This window comes from Hippichthys cyanospilos, chromosome 1 (assembly GCF_059441005.1).
Source record: "Hippichthys cyanospilos isolate Australia breed blue-spotted pipefish chromosome 1, RoL_Hcya_1.0, whole genome shotgun sequence".
Taxonomy (NCBI): Eukaryota; Metazoa; Chordata; class Actinopteri; order Syngnathiformes; family Syngnathidae; genus Hippichthys; species Hippichthys cyanospilos.
The window spans coordinates 14,681,965-14,702,291 of record NC_142369.1 but is presented as its reverse complement, the minus strand read 5'-3'; the positions used below and the strand labels follow the sequence as shown (position 1 = coordinate 14,702,291).

Here is a 20,327-nt window from a genome sequence, read left to right as displayed (position 1 = left end):
TGCCCAATTAGAATGCCCCAAAACTCTCTTTTTGTGTTATCAGAATTCACCAACTGAATGTAATTTTATTTTCTTAATGTATTTTTGCTGCTTGTGTGGAAGATATCACATTATTGGACTGACTTTTTGAGTTAGGTGTCAGCAATTACATTGAAATGGTTTATATAATGGACAGTGTAATATAATTCACTGGGCTATTTTTCCAATGTTCTGGTTAGGTTGAACTTTGCTTTGCACAATTTGAATTTGACTGGAAATTTACCATCTGGATTACTGTGATGAACAAAAAACATACCGTAAATGAAACACTTTTTGCTCCCATTTTTCCCGAACTAAACTCAAAGATAAAAACCCTATTTACCTTTGATATTTTTCAGAAATTCATTTAAAATTATTCGTGAGCAATTGTCCTTTGCCAGGACACAGAATAGCTATCGTTAATTGATTTCATGACAACAAGAAGGCAGGGGTTAGCGTTGTCTGAGTAATGAGGTGCTACTCTTGTCATAGGGTCACAAAGGACTACAAGGCTCACAAGGACCACCAGGACCAAAAGGTGAAAAGGTAAAATGGGAACCATTCGCTCTGCAGTCATTACAGTTTCCAACTGTTGTCCATTAAGGATAATCGAGACGGTTGGTAGGAACTAGGGCACATCTAATTCACTTTGTACTGTTTAACTGTGCAATCAGCCGAGGAACTGAACTCTCTTAGTCACGACTGAGCAAATACAAACATTGCTGTTTATTGGACAGAATGCCGCACAAGACAATATGGCAAATAAAAAGAATCTTTTTATCCTGGGTTTGAGTCATCTGGATTTGCATAGTTGTATTGTTGTTAGAAAATAATAGCGATGCTTGTTTACTCTTCAAAATCATTCTGGTGCATATGTGAACCGATTGACCCTCCATACAAAAACGTGCAACTGATCTGATACCAACATACTGATGATATTATTTGTCACATTTAATCTTTGCATTTGTCACTTCCATGGCCTTTCACAATTGCTAATTATTTTCTCGATTTTCTGGACATGTCCTAGTCATTTTTGAATCCTTTCATTAGCCACATGTGGAACACATGCCTGATAAATTTGTTCATGCATCTGTTATTCAATTAGTGTCCCAGAAAAAGAGACATTGGCTCATCAACATGCTAAAATGCGCTTGTAAGGATCAAACCACCTGCCCCATGAAATAGACGATCAATATGGCAGAATTTTGAAAAACAGTACATTTTTTGCAACGTAAGATTAAGGGGTCATTCTTGACATCTTTTTCTCAATTGTTTTGATGTTGCTTTTAGGGTGAACAAGGGGAGGACAGCAAGATTGAAGGCCCCCCAGGTCGCCAAGGTGACAGAGTGAGTTTTTATTCTTTGGTTATTGCTGCTCAGTGATTTGAGGGTGAATTCATACGGTGTTCTGTTTATATAAACGTCTGTCTCAGTTATGTTGTTGGGGGGTTGAATCTTGGTTCCAGCTTTCCAGTGTAGTTTTTCTTTCGGTATTTTGGCTGCATCTCACATTCCCAAAAATATCCAAGTTACATTGTTAGAAGACTCCAAATTGTGCATAGGTAGGGTTTTGAACTCATATTTTTCCATGTGTGCCCTGTGATTGCCTGGCAACCATTGCAGGGTTGATCCGCCGTTGGCTAAAAGCCATTCAAGTGAGGTTAAGATGTATCAAAAATGGATGGATGTATAGAATGAACTTGCAACTAGGGTCATTGTCCACATGTCAAATTAAATATACATTTTCAGCACTCACGGTGAGTGAAGGCGAGCAGAACATTTCAGACAATTGCGTTGTTAAAGTGGGCTTATATGAAATGATGCAATTTCGAGACCGTGTGCAGCGATGAATATTTTAGTGTCAGACCCGCTGTGATATGTTGGTGGTTTGTTTGGGGAGTATAGTGGAGGCCACATCTGTTTTATGTTCTTTGAGGGGGAGATCTCTACACCACATTTTATGTAGTTTTATCTCTATGCGCTCCATGGCAGGGGCCTCCTGGTAACAGAGGTGAGAGAGGAGAAGCAGGTGACCCCGGAAACGTTGTAAGTGAACTCACATTTCCTACCTGTGTTCTTTTGCAGTTACAGAGCCACTGATTTTGAGCAAAATTCCGCATAGTGTAATGTAGGGAACGACATTTTGCAGGGTCCAGTAGGTGTTGATGGCGAGAGAGGTAAAGCCGGCGCCCAAGGACTACCGGTAAGTACCCCATTGGGTTGATTTAAAGCCACACCGAGCTTTGACATTACCGTCTCAAACCGTAATGGTCATTTCAGGGACATCCAGGGCCCAGAGGACAACAAGGACCGAAAGGATCCAAAGGTGAACAAGTAAGGACTTAACTCAATCTAATGTTGGAAGAAAACTGCAGGCAGTGCGGTCCTCTATTTGACAAGTTTAACATGCACTCACTTTTGAGTTATACACCATTAACTCTCTACTACAGGGTCAGAAAGGAAAGTCTGGGCTGAGAGGACCTTCTGGGATCACAGGACCTCCAGTGAGTTAAAAGGATGCGCATCAATTTACAGTGGTATTGTCAACATCCACCACAATGTATCCCATGATGTTCGTCGAACTGTGATTTGGTCATTTCAAAACGTCTTTTTGCTAGCTGTTATATTTACAGTAATTTGTTCTACGGCTAAAACTGGCAACATTATAAGACCCTTACAATCTTTAGAGAAACTTCACAAGAGGATAGGAAATAAATAATAATAAGTAAGTAAATAAAATAAGTATAACAATAATAATAATAAGTATATGGGCCAGTGGCTAGCGTGATAAGCTAATGTAGCATTCTAGAACTTTACTCAATTCTCTTGTCAAGCAAAAAAAAACAAAAAACTGAAAAAAACAGACCGGTACTCAAAAAGCATCACTCAGATAATGTTTCAGGCAAGTCAAAAGGAATGTGGGCTAAAAAGGCGTAGGAAGACAGGAGACAGTATTTATGTCATGAAACTAAACTACTGTACTTCTCTGAGTACAAGTTGAGTTTTTTATGTATCCATTTTAGAGTGTTGCACATAACATCGCAAAAATGCACTTTTGTCAAGCGCCGCCTAACGCGGGGGGGCAGCGAAGGGCAACCTTCCATGCTCTGATCTCACAAGAATCGTCACTTGGGTAAAGAACATCCCAAGTAAGATGATCAGCAAATCATCTTCAAAGACATCCTTTTCAAACAAACTGAATGGGTCTAAAGATGACTACCCATGGAAGAGTAACACAGATGTTTGAACAATTGACGAGGAGAGAACGTCCAGGAGTTAAATGGGAGGAGCTATTTGGCGTCTCAGATAGTGATGACTTTTAGGGCTTTTCATCAAATTAATATTCAGCTGTCTCAAAAAAAATAAAGCATTGAAAATTCTAATAATTTTATTGTTGCGACTTTAGTTTCAGCATTTGCATCTACGCACATGCGTACATTACCTCACAGTCTTGCCCCACCATAATCGCAACAGTATGTTATTCAAAATAGGATGAAGAAATGTGTCTAAAAGTACCATAATTTTGTCATTTTAATAACACACGCCATGGACAATTGGACGTGGATAATTGGACAGCCATGATCTATGCAAGCAGTAAAGTTAGGAGTACACATTTTTAATTCATCCAAATGAAAGTAAAAAGGGGGGGTCGACTTATAAGCAAGGTTGACTTGTACTCAGAGAAATACGGTACTTGATATATATAAAAACGTTTGGACTTAAAAAGTGCACTTGCTTAATTCCTTGTAACTTACTTGAGTATTTACTTTTGCCAAGGGTCCAGAGGGCCCCCCTGGCCAACGAGGTGTGACAGGAAGGGAGGGTCTCGAGGGGCCTCTTGGAATGGATGGACTGCCTGGTAAAGATGGAAGCAAAGGCACCAAGGTAAGGCATGTTTTTGGCTCAATCACCTGTTGACTTTGACAATATGCCACCAATTATATATTTATATTTAGGGAGAGCAGGGAGCAGATGGAGAATTGGGCCCCATAGGGAAACCTGGACCTCAGGGTCAAAGTGGTGAGATTGGTCTCCCTGGATCCCAAGGTTCTTTTGGATTAAAAGTAAGATTGGTTTTGTTGGCTAGGATCTGGTACCAGTGTGTTTTTGTGTCTTATTTGATGGCTTTTAGGGCACATTTACTGCATATATTTACAGTATGTTGTTTTTCCTTCAGGGCGAAAGGGGTCTCCCGGGCCAAACTGGACCCGCAGGAATGAGAGGGACCCTCGGTGCAGCGGGATTGATGGGAACCCAAGGCGTGAAAGGCTCCCAGGGGCAACCAGTAAACAAAAATACTTTATTTGTCATTTCACAATATAACACATTTTGGAATACAGTTTGAATAATTGTACAATTCACCCTGTAATATTTCAGGGTGACATTGGCGAGCGCGGATTGGCAGGGGTACTAGGTCTGTTTGGACCCAAGGTAGGATTCCACTAAGATGCGTGCAGTGATTTTAAATGTTTTTAAACTTTGCCTCTGATAAGCTTGTATTAGTCCTGAGATGTTTTGCTGTGTTACCAGCAAGTCATGTTGGCCTTTTGCTTGTATTTATTAATAATTACTACATGGACGTAAAAGAAATGGTCTCTCTGCAGGGACCCCAAGGTGACATGGGCCCAGTGGGGATACAGGGACCAAAAGGACCAAGGGGACTGATGGTAAGTAAACCAGGATCATTTTTTTTGCACTGGCCAGCAGTGGTAGGGGGCCACTGCTCTAAATCACTTAAGCATGTCCTTACTTTCCAGGGTACGGACGGCGTTCTGGGCCCCGTCGGCGTCATCGGACCCAAGGGCCATCCTGTACGTACCTGTATAACATGTATTTTCTAACAGTTTTATGGTGCTTGGAGTGACCCCTGATTTCTCTCTCGTCAGGGACTTCAAGGTGACAAAGGAAGTCGGGGGGACGTGGTGCGTGACAAACTTTTGACAAATCCCTTTCTGTCTGAACTGTCAGTGCTGGATAGCATGCTTAGTGTGGAGCCTCCACACACACAAGTCTCCGATGCCCTTTGGCACTTTCCTATCGTTGCAATATCCACAGTGACACTTGATGCCAATGAAATTCTTGTGCTCATTCCACTCCATTTAGGAGCTTTCTTGACATACTAGTTATGCTGTTTATACATGAACGTTAGATTAAGATGAGAAGTGAGTAATATCGCTGAACCGGTTAGCAAAAAGTTAGAGCAGATATTTTTTTAAACAGGCAGCACACAAAAAGGTTCAACCTTCATCCTTATTTGATTATTCTGAACTTGTCTGCCTTTCAAGTACAGTATTGATCGATTTCGTTTTTAACAGGGCTTGCCAGGACCAAGGGTAAGTAGTAATAAATCTTCTAAGTGTTAGTCTAAGCAAGTCTTGAATAAAAAATAATATTTGAAAACCTCATGTGAAATGGGATTTTTCAGGGCTCTCCCGGTCCACGTGGCCCACCGGGACCTCCAGTAAGTTCTTGACTTTCCATGGTTCACGTACATAAATTACCGGATGTTATTCAATTGAGTGGTTAAAAATCCTTTTTTGTTTTCATTAGGGTGGCACCAGCTCTACCCTTTCTCTTGTATGTATATTCATTGTCGTAATGAATTCAAGTCACGCTCCAAATGTGTGTGTTGCTGAGGTCTCTCTTTTATATTTGTAGAAAAATGAGGCACTTGGTGCTACTTTTCAAATCATCATTGATTCACAAGCGTCGCTCAGACCAGAGGTGAGTTATGAGCAACTTTTTAAAGGGCAAGTGACATAAATGAGAATTTGACATTTAAGTTGAAAATGTAGTGTACAATGCATTAATTACAATGCATTAATGCATTAATTAATAATACACTCTACATAAAATGTTTAAAAGCTTTTAATATAATCATTACTTTTCTTCACTGACTGCCTGATATTAATTACATGTTTCAACAACATTATATCGTATTGTGTTTACCCCAAATGCAGGAGTAGTTCTACAGCTACTCAAAAAAGTGTACATGGTCACAATCTGCAGCAAATGTAATGAGAGAAATAATGTAAGCAGGCAGGCTTGCTGAAAGCATATAGCTGTATTACGCAGAAAATTGAATTCGGAATCGCCAGTGCCATGTTTGCTCAAAAAATGAAACGGCACAGTCCCTTCTTCGTGTACATACTGTGTAGGCTCCTACAAGCGCAACTCTTATTACTTTCTCTTTTACATTTTTATTTAACAACTGCAACTGTAACAACCACACATTACGTTTATTACGAAAGTCTCGGCACTGAAATAACTAATTAGCGGCAAACAGTTAAGAAAGGTTTTGTACAATTTTTGTTTGTTCACTGTAGCTACACTGTCATGTTGTTTAATTGAAGTAATGACGACTGCCAGCATGTTGTAGCCTTGACTCAACAGTTTTAATTAGTAATGTGACGATCGAGTATAAAATGAGTCTTCTGAACGGCTCTTCAGTGTGAAGTTATGAAAGATGGGACTCGGGCACACTCACTTCTGCAAACCGCCACTTTTGCAGAGCGTGTCAATTTAGCATATTAGCACTATACAGTTGTAAACGTTAACTAAACTCATAATCTATCAATTTTTAATTTTATGTTACAATTGTAAAATTTTGTCTGGTAATTATTTTTCCAAGGTGATTAACAAATGTGCATCATGGCTCAGATTTGATTTTGTCAGCTAACTTCAAGGTTACCTTCAACTAAATGGCCAAATATAATGTATTCCTAGCTCCATAATGAAACACAAATCTGTGACAATCTGGAAACACTTGGTTTAGCCAGCACTAAAATCTCGAATCAAGGATGTGATATTGAATAGAATAGAATATCATCATAATCATTGTAGACAACTATTCATTTATTAGTGGTTCATTATTACTGCTCTTATTTCTCTATTACAGTTTTTTTTTTAATTGTCTATCTTATTATTTGCTCGATTATGGAATGTATCATAGTCTGCTCGAGGAAGTGAACAGAATAAGAATTTCATTGTGTGGTATTACTATGCAAATGACAATAAAACTCTTGAGTCTTGAAATGGTGAGCGCTGCTCTACTTGGTGCAATATGAACAATAAATAGAAACAATATATGAATAAAGAATAAAGAATATAAAATAGAAATCATAGTTTCACATGAGTGCAATCATTCATTTCAGTTTGATGCTCTTGTTTACTGTTCTATTATGTGAATAAATGTGGTTAGGTGAACCACTGGGCTATGGTTCGAGCCACCATATTTTGTTCACAAATCAAATCTGGGTTCTGGGTTTGAACTGAAATTGCAAATTCTTCAGTTTCTAAAAACATTAACTCAAATACTAATGTTGCCGTCTGTTCAAAGCTAAATCACCACAATGTGGAACTTCCCATGCTGGATCAGGGAACGGAAATCTTCCGGACTTTGGAGCACCTTAGCTCGCTAATCCACAGTCTAAAAAACCCACTGGGGAAGCGCAACAATCCAGCCCGCATCTGTCGAGACCTCTACAACTGTGACCGAAAGATGTATGACGGTAGGGTCACAGCCACCGAAACAGTGTAACATCGATGCATCATTTTCAGATTAATAATCTCCCGTTGCTTGCTTTTCCAGGCACTTACTGGATCGACCCAAATCTGGGCTGTGATGCTGATACCGTCGAGGTCACGTGCAACTTCACAGCTGGGGGACAGACATGCTTGAAACCAGTCACCGTCTCCAAGGTTGGATGGACAACAATGTGCACCTGCAAGTCAATGCATAGCAGGTTTTTTCCTGGCTCAAACTGACACGGATGCAGAATATGGGAATACAATCAGGAGAATGCTGATTTACCTTCCAGGTGGAGATTGGGGTCAGTCGCATCCAGATGAACTTCATACACCTTTTGAGCACTGAGGCCGTGCAGCACATCACGGTCCACTGCCTTAATACGCCTATTTGGGCAGCGGGGCCCTCCTTGCAGTACCACAGCCAAGCTGTGAGCTTCAGGACCTGGACAGGGGAAAGGATCCGAGCAGGCGATCTTCTGGAACCACTCGTTCCCAGAGACGACTGCTGGGTATGCGCACACAGGGTCGCTGTCCTAATGGCACCACTTTAATTCAAATATAAAGTAAAAATGATGATACATTTTGTGACTGGAGGGGAGTATACCATCAATCCAAATTGGGTTGGGCAATATTGCCGTCACTCCCAACAAAAAAAATCAAATTTCATCAATCATTCGGAACTATAACAATTTTAATGGAAGAAAATCTACTCCGAAAACATTTCTTTAAACGTTTAATTTAGTTTTATACTAAATCATGCACACACACAAAAAAGAACTAATTTAACACTTAACTTGCTAAATGGGATAATCCATTTATTTTTACATTTTAGCGGTAAAAAGATCATTTTTTCCATAAAGATTATCCATACCTTAAAATGATCCATGTACAATTAATACTTTTAAAAAACACATTTTTGTACTTGATGTCTACAGAAACTGACATCACCTGTGCTCAAGGCTCAGGTAATGACCAATCATGGCTCACCTGCTGGTTATGTGACGTTCATATGCTGAACCACGATTGATTGGTTGTAACCACAGACCTCAGTAGCATGTGATGCGATGCGATGTGATGTGATTTTCGGTCGATAGCAAGTGTAAAAAAAGAAAGAAATGAAAAGATTTGATGTTCGTGGAAAAATATTTTGGCTATTAAGTGAACTCATTTCATTCCAAAATTTTTCTTTTATGTTTTTAAGAGTCCAGACATTCAATTCCATGTACTTATTTATATATATTTTTTCAAATGTTATCAAGTGTTAGGTTAAAGGAGTATCTAAAATGGCTGATGCTAAGACAGTTTGTCCTAGACAAAATATTAACTTTTTAATGCTAAAAAAAAGGCTACATAAGTGGGTTATTCCTATAAATCCCACAATTGAATAATTAGTGCCCATTGTAAACACGTTTTGTAAACCACCCACCCAACATTTTCCTCCTTTTGTGAAATCAGGATTTCAAGAATGAGCTATTTTCAAAATGTAGATTTTTAAAACGGAGAATTAATGAATACATATTGGCCAGCTCTTATTCCAGACATTAGCTCAAGTCAAACTTGCCCCCTATGTTTCGATGCACAACTTCCAATGAGGGTGGAAAACAATGTTTTTAGATCAAACTGAGGATGCCTTTTACTGTACTGTGACAGTATCTATTTTTTGCCACAATGTTCCCAGATCAAGGACGGGCGCTGGCGTCAGACCCACTTTGTGTTTCAGACTCAGGAGCCTAATTTACTCCCCATAGTGGACGTATCCAATCTTCCCGCCACAGAACCTGGATCACGTTATTACCTCGAGGTTGGACCTGTTTGCTTCCTATGAAACTCGGTAAAGGGGAGCCCTGACCTTCTGAGCGAGGTCGCTTGTGGACTGCAAGGAACACCAATCACTCTCCAGAAAATATGCTTGGACTGCAGGAACAGAGGCGGGAACATTTAAGACTTCTGGCACTGATCCGCCTTTGGAATAAAGTGACTATGCTTCCTCTCCATTGACTTGCCACAAGCTTCGAATTACCTGGACGGAAGGAAACGAACAGAACATTTCATCGTTTTGGCTCGACCAATCTCTGGTTGTACAGAAATAATGAAGGTGCATTTATAAATGTGATAATGTATTATTTATAACTGTGTATGTACTGTATGTTGTAATATAAAGTGCAATAGTTGTTATTGTGTGCATCACTCATTCAGATGTCTTCTCACAATCAGGTGTGAAGATACTACCTCGTACGGTGCCTCTGAGAGGTCCTCATTAGGGTACTCACACTGGCCACAAAATTAGGGACACTTGCACAGTTAAAGATGATGAAAATTCTGCCTATAAAAACTGCTCTCACTCAATTCTGTGGACTTATACGACACTGCAAAAATACAACCGCAATTTACAAAGCCAATTGTTGTGAATCTAAACCTAACTGAACGATAGAGTATCTTTGTAAGGTCATGTTTAGGGTCCTGTATAATTTGTAACGTTGACAAGATGGTAATGCTAATTGTGATCAATCTTCATTCATTTCGCTCATTAAATAATTGTCTTTAATTGAATTACAATCAAATACATGTTTGAAATAATGCAACAAAAAACGAGAATGACTTCTTTTACATGACATTGTGCAAGTGTACCTAACCTGGTGCAGTAAGAGTTCTGTACTCCATGGGAATACGACATAAAATATGCACGCTGGCCACATTCGTTTCAATAAATTGTATTTTTTAAAGCTACCGTTTTCAATTTTATTTTTAGCACCATTTAACTGTTCATTTACATTTGGACCAAGACAAAGATTTGAACTCGGAAAAACAAATCTTAAACTTAGTTTTAACGATTCTGTGAAATTTTAACGTGGACACATAGCATGGCGGCCTCCGTCAATGGGGAGGTTGACTCCGGTAATGAAGGTAGCGGCATCGGATGCCAGGAAGGCGATGCTGTGGGCCACCTCGTCCACTTCGCCTGCCCGCCCAAGTGCGTGAGTCTGCTTGCACTTTTCTAGGAACTGAAAGAAAGAAAAAGTCTGAAAAGCTATTGTTTACTTCAACCGTACGATATCACACTGGTGCTCGAATTGGGATACGGGTATCTTGGGGAGCACAAAAAGCACTGCGAGATTCTAACAGGGTTTCTACAAGTATCAGGCTAAGCAAATAGAATTCACTAGACTTTTTTCAAAATAAGAGCAAATTAATAGAAACATGAAGCAACTTATAGCTCGTGTTAAAGTGACTACTTTGCAAAACTTTGAAAGCCTTAATTACGTTAAATTTTATTGTATATGGATGTGATGCTAATGTTACACATTGTCACACTGCTGAATAAAATATGCCTAGGGATATACTGTAAAATGTGCTTTGCGCTGGTTAGGTGGTACCTGGTTGAAAAAAAAAAGTTTCACAATGGGTTGCTTGTTGAATATAAACTGTTGTTTCTCGTTTTATACCATGTTATCAACTAAAAAAAAAGGAAAAAAAAACCTGCTCTCTCCATGTAACACCATGAAAACAAATATTAGATGACCGACAACTGCAGGTAATCTAAGTGTTTATAAACAATGTAAAAAATTTGTTTGATATAATTACAAGCCACAGTGACTAAATAGGACAATGACAAAAACTGATTCTTTTATTATTCAATTACAATTTTTGGTATTTAATTACAATTAATTATTTTATTTAACAAACATCCTTTATGATAAAATGATATGCTACTGTTTTAAACTTACCAAGTTAAATGTAACTGAACTGTATAATGACTCTTTCATGTACCACTAGAGGGCGCATAAGAGTTCATGTTGACTGGTGGGCAAACGCTATAGATTACATACAGTGCAATTTTTCTCTATTAAACAACAGGCAAAAAAGTCAGTTATAGACAAAGTAAACATGTAACGATAACATGCGATTTGCTTAAGCCAAATTATTTTTTGAAAAACACTCATAAAACAGTCTAGAACCCCCGAAAAATGAACAGAAGAGATTGAAAATAATTTGACCGTTGGAACATGCTGAACCAAGTTGTGTTCAAACGCCATTTAACGGGTGACAAGAAGCCACTGTGCTGTTTGGTGACACGCTAAACATGGACCCGAGAACGTGAGGAGAAAGTTGGGAGAGTGAGAAGCATATTTAAAGGCAAAGGCTCTAATACTTTACTGTATTTGGTCTACATGTGTATTTGACACAGTGCGACTGTAGATCATGAGTGCTTTTAAATGTAACATACACATGCCCGTCTTTACCTTTACATACTGCTCCTCATCCAGTCCTGCCCTCTTGTGCACTTCTGTAACAATCACACCAGGACTGTGGAATTAAAACACAAACGGATCAAAAAATGTCCCATTCAGCAATTTGGGAGACCACAAGGTCATTAACATACCACACGGAGTTTACTCGAACTTGCTTGGACGCCAGTTCTGAAATGAAAAGCACTTCTCTGATTCCTCTACTTTCTTTCATAGAGCATTGTTAGATAAAACTGCTGACTCACCCAGAGCGACACATCGAGTGAATTGGTCCACGGCCGACTTGGACATACAATAGGCCAGGACGCCGGGGAACTACAATGACAATAACAATGGACTGCAACCATTGTATAGATAGTTATTTTCATGCTCACTGGACACTTCTTACTGAACACTACAAGCTTGTATCAAACAATTCTGTACTTACAATACACACTGACACGCGCATACATTCATACATACACACACAAATATGTGCGTGTGTGTGTGTGTATATATATATATATATATATATATATATATATATATATATATATATATATATATACGCCTCGCGTCTGGATAAACTGGTGAGGAAGGCGGGCTCGGTTGTGGGCACAGAGCTGGACAGTCTGACAACTGTGGCTGAGCGACGAGCGCTAAACAAGCTGCTATCAATCATGGACAATCCAACGCATCCACTACACAGCATCATCCACAGACAGAGGAGCTGCTTCAGTGACAGATTGCTGTCACTGTCCTGCTCCACGGACAGGCTGAGGAGATCATTCCTCCCCCATGCCATGAGGCTCTTCAACTCCACCCGGGGCAGTAAAAGCTCACATTAAACTCAAAACCTCATACTCTGCACTGCACTATTCACTTTATACAAGCACCTTAATTATACTTGCACTAGACTCCAACGATTCACACTATTCTGTTTACACTGTTAACAAGCACCTTAAGTATACTTCTGTACTGGACTTATGTGTATCTTGTGTATTTTATTTCTCATATTTTATATCTCGACTTGAGGATACTGCTGGAAATGTGAATTTCCCTACGGGGATGAATAAAGTATCTATCTATCTATCTATCTATCTATCTATATATATATATATATATATATATCTCAATCACAGGTAAAATGGGCCTTGGACATCTATGACCGTCAAAGGTGGTGGGGATGGGGGTTGCGTTTGTTGATTTCTTCATTTAGCATGGATGCTATATGTGCCACGTGCACAGATTCGCGCAGTTCATGACACGTGGTGTACGTTGAAGTGCTGCCACCACAAGTGCAAGGGTTTCTAGAACTAATGAAGTGGCCAGTGAGTTCATAAAGACGGCGGTTTTAAGCCTATATCTACCGATCTTTGTCCATTGACGCTGGATACATTGACGATGGATCCTTTGGACTTGATCAGGTGAGGAACACAGAGTTGGGTCAGGTGGTACAGAGATCTAGAAAGCAAGTATCAATAAGAACTAAATGAAAGGCATGAGTACGTTTCCACAACGACACCCACCTGACGTTGATGTTCATGACCCTATCGTAGGTTGCTAGGTCTGACGTCTCGATACCGCCCATGGCCAAGATGCCGGCGCTGTTTATCAGGACGTCCAGTCGGCCGAAGCGCGCGATAACTTCCTCCACCGTCCTCTTCACCGTGTCCTCGTCCGTCAGGTCTCCGGGCACAAGCAAGGGCTGCACAAAACATGAGTAGCTATGCTTAAAGATTTTAGAACAGGCATCGTAAATGTGTGCATCTATACCTCAGATCCACCCCCACACTCCTTGGCCACTTTCTTTAGACTCTCTACATCTCTGCCATTGAGAGCTAAAACAGCTCCCAGTTTAGCAAACAGGACAGCCGTACCTGCACCAATACCTGAGCTGGCACCTGTGATCAGGGTCACTTTTCCTTTCAGGGAAGTCACCTGAAAAAGACAGAACTTTCAAGCAATACATAACATTCAATGGATAGCTTCAGAACTGTTTTGTTGAAAGGATCGGTGCCGGTCGGCGCTCAGGAGACAAAGACAACACTCAACAAAAGACCAACGTTCCCAAATGCTATTTAGCCCAAATAACTGGCATATTTATTTTGACCAAATGCAAGTTCTCAAATACAGTTGACATTGCGTGAAATCATCATATGAGCCTCTTACCTATGCAGAGAAGGTGGAGAGCCAACACCCAAGCAGAGCTCCGCTTGTCAACCGGCTGGGCGTCCGTACGCAACCCGCAGCAGACTCTACTTGTTTGTACTCTGCATATCTCTTTTGTATTTTTTAGTTGCGTGCACGAGGAAGGGCAGGTGGCCTACCCGTCCGCCCTGGCGCCGCAGCACCTGTTTCCCGATTTGATATTGACACTTAAGTGTGTCCTTCAGGCTCTGAGAAACATCTTGCTCAATAGTGTTCTCCTTTCATGAAAACATCTTTTACAATAATACCTGTCAACTTCCCACAACAATGTTCTTCTTTGTTATGGAAACAAGATAGCAAAACAGTCAAATCGCCCTGACCAAAAACAAGTTAGTGAAAAACAGCTTATATAACCATGGTTGCACAATATATTTGGGGTTTCAACGGCTATGGGAAGCATCACTAATTACAATTTCTCTCAAGAACTATGATATTACTTTTTCTCTTTTCAGGGAAAACATTCTGAAACAGACATAAATACAATTGAAGCAATGAACGTGTGATTTTATTTACTTCAGTGTCCCTTAAAAGAGCTGTATAGAGCCACATCATCCGCTAACTTAAGTGGTAAAATCTACGTTGCGGTGCTTTGATACTTTCAAGCAAATCATTGAAGAAAAAAGTGCTGCAACACATTTAGACACATTTATATTCTGTACTGTCTATGAAAAATGGCCATTGCTGTATTCCATCCACTGTCAAGGTGTCATACTCCAGTCCTCGAGGGCTGTTATCCTGCATGTTTTCGAACCTGCTCTCTCAAACATGCATGATTCAAATGATTCGGATCAATTCCAAGTTCCCGTGGAGCTTGCTAATAAGCTAATTGTTTACATCAGGTGTGTTGGGGAGAGAAAACCAGAAAACATGGGAGGATACCAGCCCTCGAGGACTAGAGTTTGACATCTATGGTCTACGGGCAGTAAGCAGGAGACACCCTGAACTGGTTGCCAAGCATTTGCAGGGCACACAGCGACAAATAAGCTTTCATGCACCCAATCACACCTAAGCACAATTTAGAGTTGTACTGTAAAAAAAAAAAAAAAAAAAAAAAGTTAATTTGGAATAAAATGAACTCAAAATACAACCAAAACAAATAAACATTTATTTCGATGACAATTATTTTGTCATTATTGTCATGGATGTTTTTTTTTATTAAATTAACCTTTTAGTCATAAAATAATGAAAAACAATACATAGAAAATACACTATTAATCTAACTTACAGTTGAGAATTCTAAAGTTTTGGGTGACCTTAAAGGCAACACCAAAAACCCATTTCAGTAATAGTGATCGAACTTATTTGTACACCAACTAAGAACAGTAAGATAGATGGCTTTAATACATGATGTGAAAAAGTTCTCTATATATTCTATATATTTATTTTCTAGTCATATTCAGTTAAACTTTCACTCGCTTTATACGTGAATTAACAGTTGCATTTTTTTTTTATGCATCGCTGACCGTATTCATTCTGTTATACATCATAAGATAACAGTAACTCCATGTCCCGTGGATACAAGGCGTAGATGCAGAGTAACTTACCTTATATTCGTCGCTTGAGGCCATTTGGCTTCCGAGGCAGTGGAAAAATCAACTTGGACAATTTACTGACGTGAATCTCACGAGCAGAGCCACGCGCAGCGACTTCCGGGTAGAGCTCAGACTCGAGCTACGATTGGTTTAACAGGATTATGTCACCAAAGGGCCAACTTGTACTTCATAGAGCAAATATTGCGGATAATTTTGTGCTAATAAAAATAATGAAAATGTTCCATCTTAAAAAATAGTTATTAAAACATTATAAAAATATATCCACAGAACATTTTTATTAACATTTTTAAAATAAATTAAAATGTACAAATAAGTGTTAGCTAACTATTACGCAAGCTTGAACCATACTGGCTGTTTCTATGACGGCTCAATAGCTGTCTAAAACAACCCTGTGAAATTAGCCATTAGTCATTTTGTGGGTTATTTATACTGCTGACATTAATTTTAAGTACAAAATTATAACACAAGCACAGATATTCAGCCAATTAAAAGAGTCCCTTTAACCAATTTGCCTGCCCCCACATTCATTGGCCAAAACAGAAAGTATAGGTAGGTACCTGCAGAGTTTATTTTATTGGCATGGATTCCAATAGAACATATTCATTTAAAAAATTCAAAGATATTCCATGACATTGTCAGAGAAGTGTCTGACATTTTACCGAAGCCATGCTGCTTGTACTTTGTTATTAAATTGGTTGCGCTGAAAAGTTATGAACACACACTGTTAAGATATTATTTTAGTGTTGAAGTTTTCCTTGGGCCCATTGCATGGAGGCCCCCATCGATGGGAAGGTTGACTCCAGTAATGAAACTGGCGGCGTCCGATGCCAGGAAGGCAATGCCGTGGGCCACTTCGTCCACTTCACCCGGTCGGCCGAGTGCGTGAATCTGCTTGGACTCTTCAAGTAACTGAAGGCAGAAAAGAAGAGACAATTGAAAAAAACTATTTATTCAACAATATATGACAAGCTGGGTGACTTACAACCTGTGATAATATCAAAACAACTGTTATAGACTGATCAATGCATCTAATAACATAACATAATTAATATAGTGGTACAAGATGTAAGTAAAGTACAGAGTCTGTCCGGTTGGTGAAGCGGTATTCATGTGTAGTATCGGAGCATTTGTACAAGTATATTCACCAATACCTGTACAATTATATATTGCTTATATTGGTATATTTCTTAAGCACACTTTTCGCAAATTTTGGTTCCAATCCAAATTGTTGGACCATGGAGGTTCCTCGGGTCACTCAAAACAAATTGTTATCCTCATTATAACGTGATTAGTTCAATTGCAGTTTAAAAAGCAACAAGTGCCACTGTCTTTACCTCAGCATTCCGCTTCTCGTCCATTCCTGCTCTCTTGAAAACCTCGGTGGGAATAATGCCAGGACTGTGGAATCAACACATACAGCCAAGGGATCTAAAAGTGTCCTTTGCAGAAATTCCAGTGGACACAAGCTTAAACATTAAACATACCACACAGAGTTGACTCTAACTTGCTTTGGTGCCAGCTCTGAAATCAAAAGCATATATATTAAAACATGTCTTTTTTTTTTAGGTATGTTTAGATAAAGCTACTGACTCACCCAGAGCAACACATCGTGTGAAATGGTCAATGGCAGCCTTAGACATACAATATGATAGGGCAGTGGAAGACTGTAATGACAACAGACCAAAACAAGTTCTCAAGTAGATGTATCTGCAGAGCAATTTGGGGATTATTTGTGGCCTTCAGCTGGTCATGAAATCATAATACCTTGTGCATATGTAGCCAGTATATGCTAAGGCTAATATGTAGTTATTTAGTTGTTTTTTGCAGTCATTTTGGGGTGCAAGCAATTTCTTGACAGTGTTGGATGCAAAAAGAAAATCTTTGTTGAGTGACACTAAACGTATTAAGACATTTCCCAGCGGTAAAAAAAGTGCATTCAGTTGATAATTATTAAATAATTAATAACTTTTTTTTTTTTTTTTTTATCATCCAATGTCCAATCATGATGTGGATTGAGATTCCCACCACCGATAATATCCATACCGGTCGCTGTCCAGCGATGCTTGATACGTTGACAATGCAGCCTTTGGTCTTGATCAAGTGAGGCACACAGAGTTGGGTCAGTTGGTACACAGCTCTAGAAAGAAAATATTAACCTATAACTACCTCCAGCACTGTCACCAGTACGAATAGGTCTCCATAACAACGCCCACCTGACATTAACGTTCATGACTCTGTCGTACGCTGCTTGGTCTGATGTCTCAATGCCGCCCAATTCTAGAATGCCGGCGTTGTTCACCAGGACGTCCAGTCGACCGAAACGCAAGATGATTTCCTCCACCGTCCTTTTCACTGTGTCCTCCTCTGTCAGGTCGCCGGGTATGAGCAAGGGCTGCGCAAAACGTCAGTAGCTAAACTTAAAGGCTTTAATAAATTGGTCATTCCATCTCAAGTTTTAGGTCATTTGGAGCAGGGGTTTAGAAGAGATATGACCATCTTTATTTTAACAGTTACATCTCAGGAACCATTGGGCCAACCCTCACAAAACCACTATTGTTGGAAAGAGAATGCAATGAAGATTACAAATCTATAATTGTTTAAAAGACTGGTACATACAGTGCAGATTGTTGGAGACATCTTCTCTTTCGATTGATGATGATGGCCACTCCTTCGATTCTCTTTGCTCTTGCCATAAAATGAACTTTAACTGTTGTCCATAAAATGAATGTTAACAGTTGTCCAATGGCCTGTGTATCACGCTGACTTTAGCAAAGCACAACTGATGGCTCCAAGCGCATTGATAAAGCAAGAAGTTCCACTAATAAATCATGATAAGGCACACTAAGCAAGTGAAAACCTTTTTAGGAGACTAGAGAATGCCAAGCGTGTGCAATTGGAACAAAGTGTGGCTAAAAAGCCAGCTACCGTTTGTACCTGTATGTCAAATCAAGCACTTTGTCATCCAACTACTTATCATCCAACTACATTGTTTCGCACATGTTTGCATGACAAAAGCCAATGCTTTCCCAGCCTAATATAATTTTTACCAGTGTGAAATGGCGTTGAGTTTCCCACCTAAGTCCTAATATATATAAATGATTACCAATTTGTTGTATTCTTTCTGACACAACATGTTTGTGAACATTGGCCAAGTAGTTCCTGATATATAAGGGTTCAAAGAAGGTGGCCGCAACACTTTTTGCCAAAAATGTTCAAATTTGGCAGGCCGCGCCTACCAAACCTCTGCTTTGATTGATTTCAAATTTGACATGTGTTGAACCATAACTATTAATAAGTTCACAAAGTTTCATTAAAATTAAAATCAGAGAGGTAAACATCCATACCTCACTTCCTCCATCACACTCAGCACACTCCTTGGCCACTTTCTTCAGATTATCCACATTTCTGCCATTAAGAGCTAGAACTGCTCCCAGTTTAGCAAACAGGACAGCTGTACCTGCACCGATACCTGAGCTGGCACCTGTGATCAGGGTCACTTTTCCCTTCAGGGAAGTCACCTGAAAAAGACGAATCGTCCAAGAAATAGGTCACTTTCAAACTATGAAATGACCTTTTCACCCATCAAAGCGACACCCGGACAAAACGGAACTTCTCATCCGGTGGTCATCAATATGGTCCACAGTTTTTTAGACTGTGGAATGCTTTGTGATAATTTTGAGATTTAAAAGAAAATGTAAGTCCAATGTGTGTAATTTTGAAAGATGTTTGTTTATAATACAACATCAAAACTGAACACACATCCCCTGCGGGGCAATCCCGAGCTGCATTCATAATAAATAATTATTTCAGATAAGCCCGTGTTTAATTTGTAAATACTGTACATGTTGTATGTCATGTTTAATTACAGATGAGTATGCAGAGTCTATAAATCTAAGGAAATTCCTGTGAAGATTAACGCATATACAAGAATATTAATAGAATGCCACATCGTGCTTTGAACAAAGTTCACGTTGCAGCTCGATAATTAACATATACACATACTATGTTCAATGCAAAACACGTACTGCCGCTTTCAGCCTCCATTCTGCGGGTGCCCGCTATCATGCTATTTTCAGGCGGAGAAAAAAAACGGTCAAAGTGGAGTGAATATCAGAAAAATAAATTTAAAATTGAATTAATTGAAGAAACTTACTTTTAAAGCGTCACGTGAGGCTAACATTTCCATAAACTTGCACCACGTGTCTGCCTGTCACGCAGTCAGCCTTGACAAATGGTCAGAGGTAGAGCGATAAACACACCTAGCACAGATTGGGTGGAGCTTTAGTTCCTTTCTTTTTTTTCATGGAAAACATAATTAAACGGGAAGGTTTAACACTCATTCTTGCTGTATGTCACAAAGATCATCAAATTTCAACTAATGACAATTCAAATTGAGCAGGAAATTTAGGAAACTTACATCCACGTACTGTATATATAAAAAACGTATGTACAATATTTATATCAACGATATTTGTAAGCATCTTTTAAACCAGGCTTCATAAATTGTGTAAAAAGTGACGGTGAACAGTCGAAGGAATTGTGAAACCTGAGGTAGACCTTGCAGAGCCTCCGTCTGGAGCGCAGTCTTCACCTTTGATGATGACACCTTTTATTTATACAGTATATCTTCGTAAAAGACACCTTTGGCATTGTGTGATCCATAAACAAACCGATAATAAAACTCAAAACTGCCCAACTTTAAAACTAAAATGATACATCGACTTTCCAGTGAAGTTGTTAAGACTGTAGCACATCATCGGGTGTGTCCTCTGTATTGTTTGGCTCCAGC

The 20,327-nt window shown here is 39.4% G+C and overlaps 3 protein-coding genes across 3 annotated transcripts in view; 1 reads left to right on the top strand and 2 right to left on the bottom strand.

Annotated features, from left to right (window-relative positions):
• LOC148429375 (uncharacterized) overlaps nt 1-10,261 on the top strand; it is a 53,877-nt gene extending 43,616 nt beyond the window's left edge. Inside the window, exons 41-61 of the mRNA XM_088424724.1 lie at nt 511-564; nt 1,309-1,365; nt 2,011-2,064; nt 2,168-2,221; nt 2,299-2,352; nt 2,469-2,522; nt 3,796-3,903; nt 3,975-4,082; nt 4,196-4,303; nt 4,396-4,449; nt 4,623-4,685; nt 4,776-4,829; nt 4,905-4,940; nt 5,334-5,351; nt 5,444-5,479; nt 5,569-5,595; nt 5,677-5,742; nt 7,358-7,529; nt 7,610-7,719; nt 7,839-8,057; nt 9,227-10,261. Of these exons, the coding sequence (XP_088280850.1) occupies nt 511-564; nt 1,309-1,365; nt 2,011-2,064; nt 2,168-2,221; nt 2,299-2,352; nt 2,469-2,522; nt 3,796-3,903; nt 3,975-4,082; nt 4,196-4,303; nt 4,396-4,449; nt 4,623-4,685; nt 4,776-4,829; nt 4,905-4,940; nt 5,334-5,351; nt 5,444-5,479; nt 5,569-5,595; nt 5,677-5,742; nt 7,358-7,529; nt 7,610-7,719; nt 7,839-8,057; nt 9,227-9,373 (1,653 nt within the window). The 3' untranslated portion in view covers nt 9,374-10,261. The remainder of the gene's footprint in view (nt 1-510; nt 565-1,308; nt 1,366-2,010; nt 2,065-2,167; nt 2,222-2,298; nt 2,353-2,468; nt 2,523-3,795; nt 3,904-3,974; nt 4,083-4,195; nt 4,304-4,395; nt 4,450-4,622; nt 4,686-4,775; nt 4,830-4,904; nt 4,941-5,333; nt 5,352-5,443; nt 5,480-5,568; nt 5,596-5,676; nt 5,743-7,357; nt 7,530-7,609; nt 7,720-7,838; nt 8,058-9,226) is intronic.
• LOC148429374 (uncharacterized) lies at nt 10,244-15,673 on the bottom strand. Its single transcript, XM_088422024.1, has 8 exons — nt 15,530-15,673; nt 13,551-13,715; nt 13,304-13,482; nt 13,145-13,238; nt 12,041-12,110; nt 11,930-11,966; nt 11,790-11,853; nt 10,244-10,550 (listed from the first exon to the last, which is right to left on the bottom strand). The coding sequence occupies exons 1-8, from the start codon at nt 15,551-15,553 to the stop codon at nt 10,392-10,394; spliced, it is 792 nt and encodes a 263-aa protein (XP_088278150.1). The 5' UTR covers nt 15,554-15,673; the 3' UTR covers nt 10,244-10,391.
• Nucleotides 15,674-16,082: 409 nt separating this feature from the next.
• Nucleotides 16,083-19,803, bottom strand: LOC148429373 (uncharacterized). Its single transcript, XM_088422015.1, has 8 exons — nt 19,692-19,803; nt 18,883-19,056; nt 17,752-17,930; nt 17,582-17,675; nt 17,133-17,202; nt 17,023-17,059; nt 16,873-16,936; nt 16,083-16,447 (listed from the first exon to the last, which is right to left on the bottom strand). Exons 1-8 carry the CDS (start codon nt 19,722-19,724, stop codon nt 16,271-16,273), a joined length of 828 nt encoding a protein of 275 aa, XP_088278141.1. The 5' UTR covers nt 19,725-19,803; the 3' UTR covers nt 16,083-16,270.
• Between the last annotated feature and the right edge of the window lie 524 nt (nt 19,804-20,327).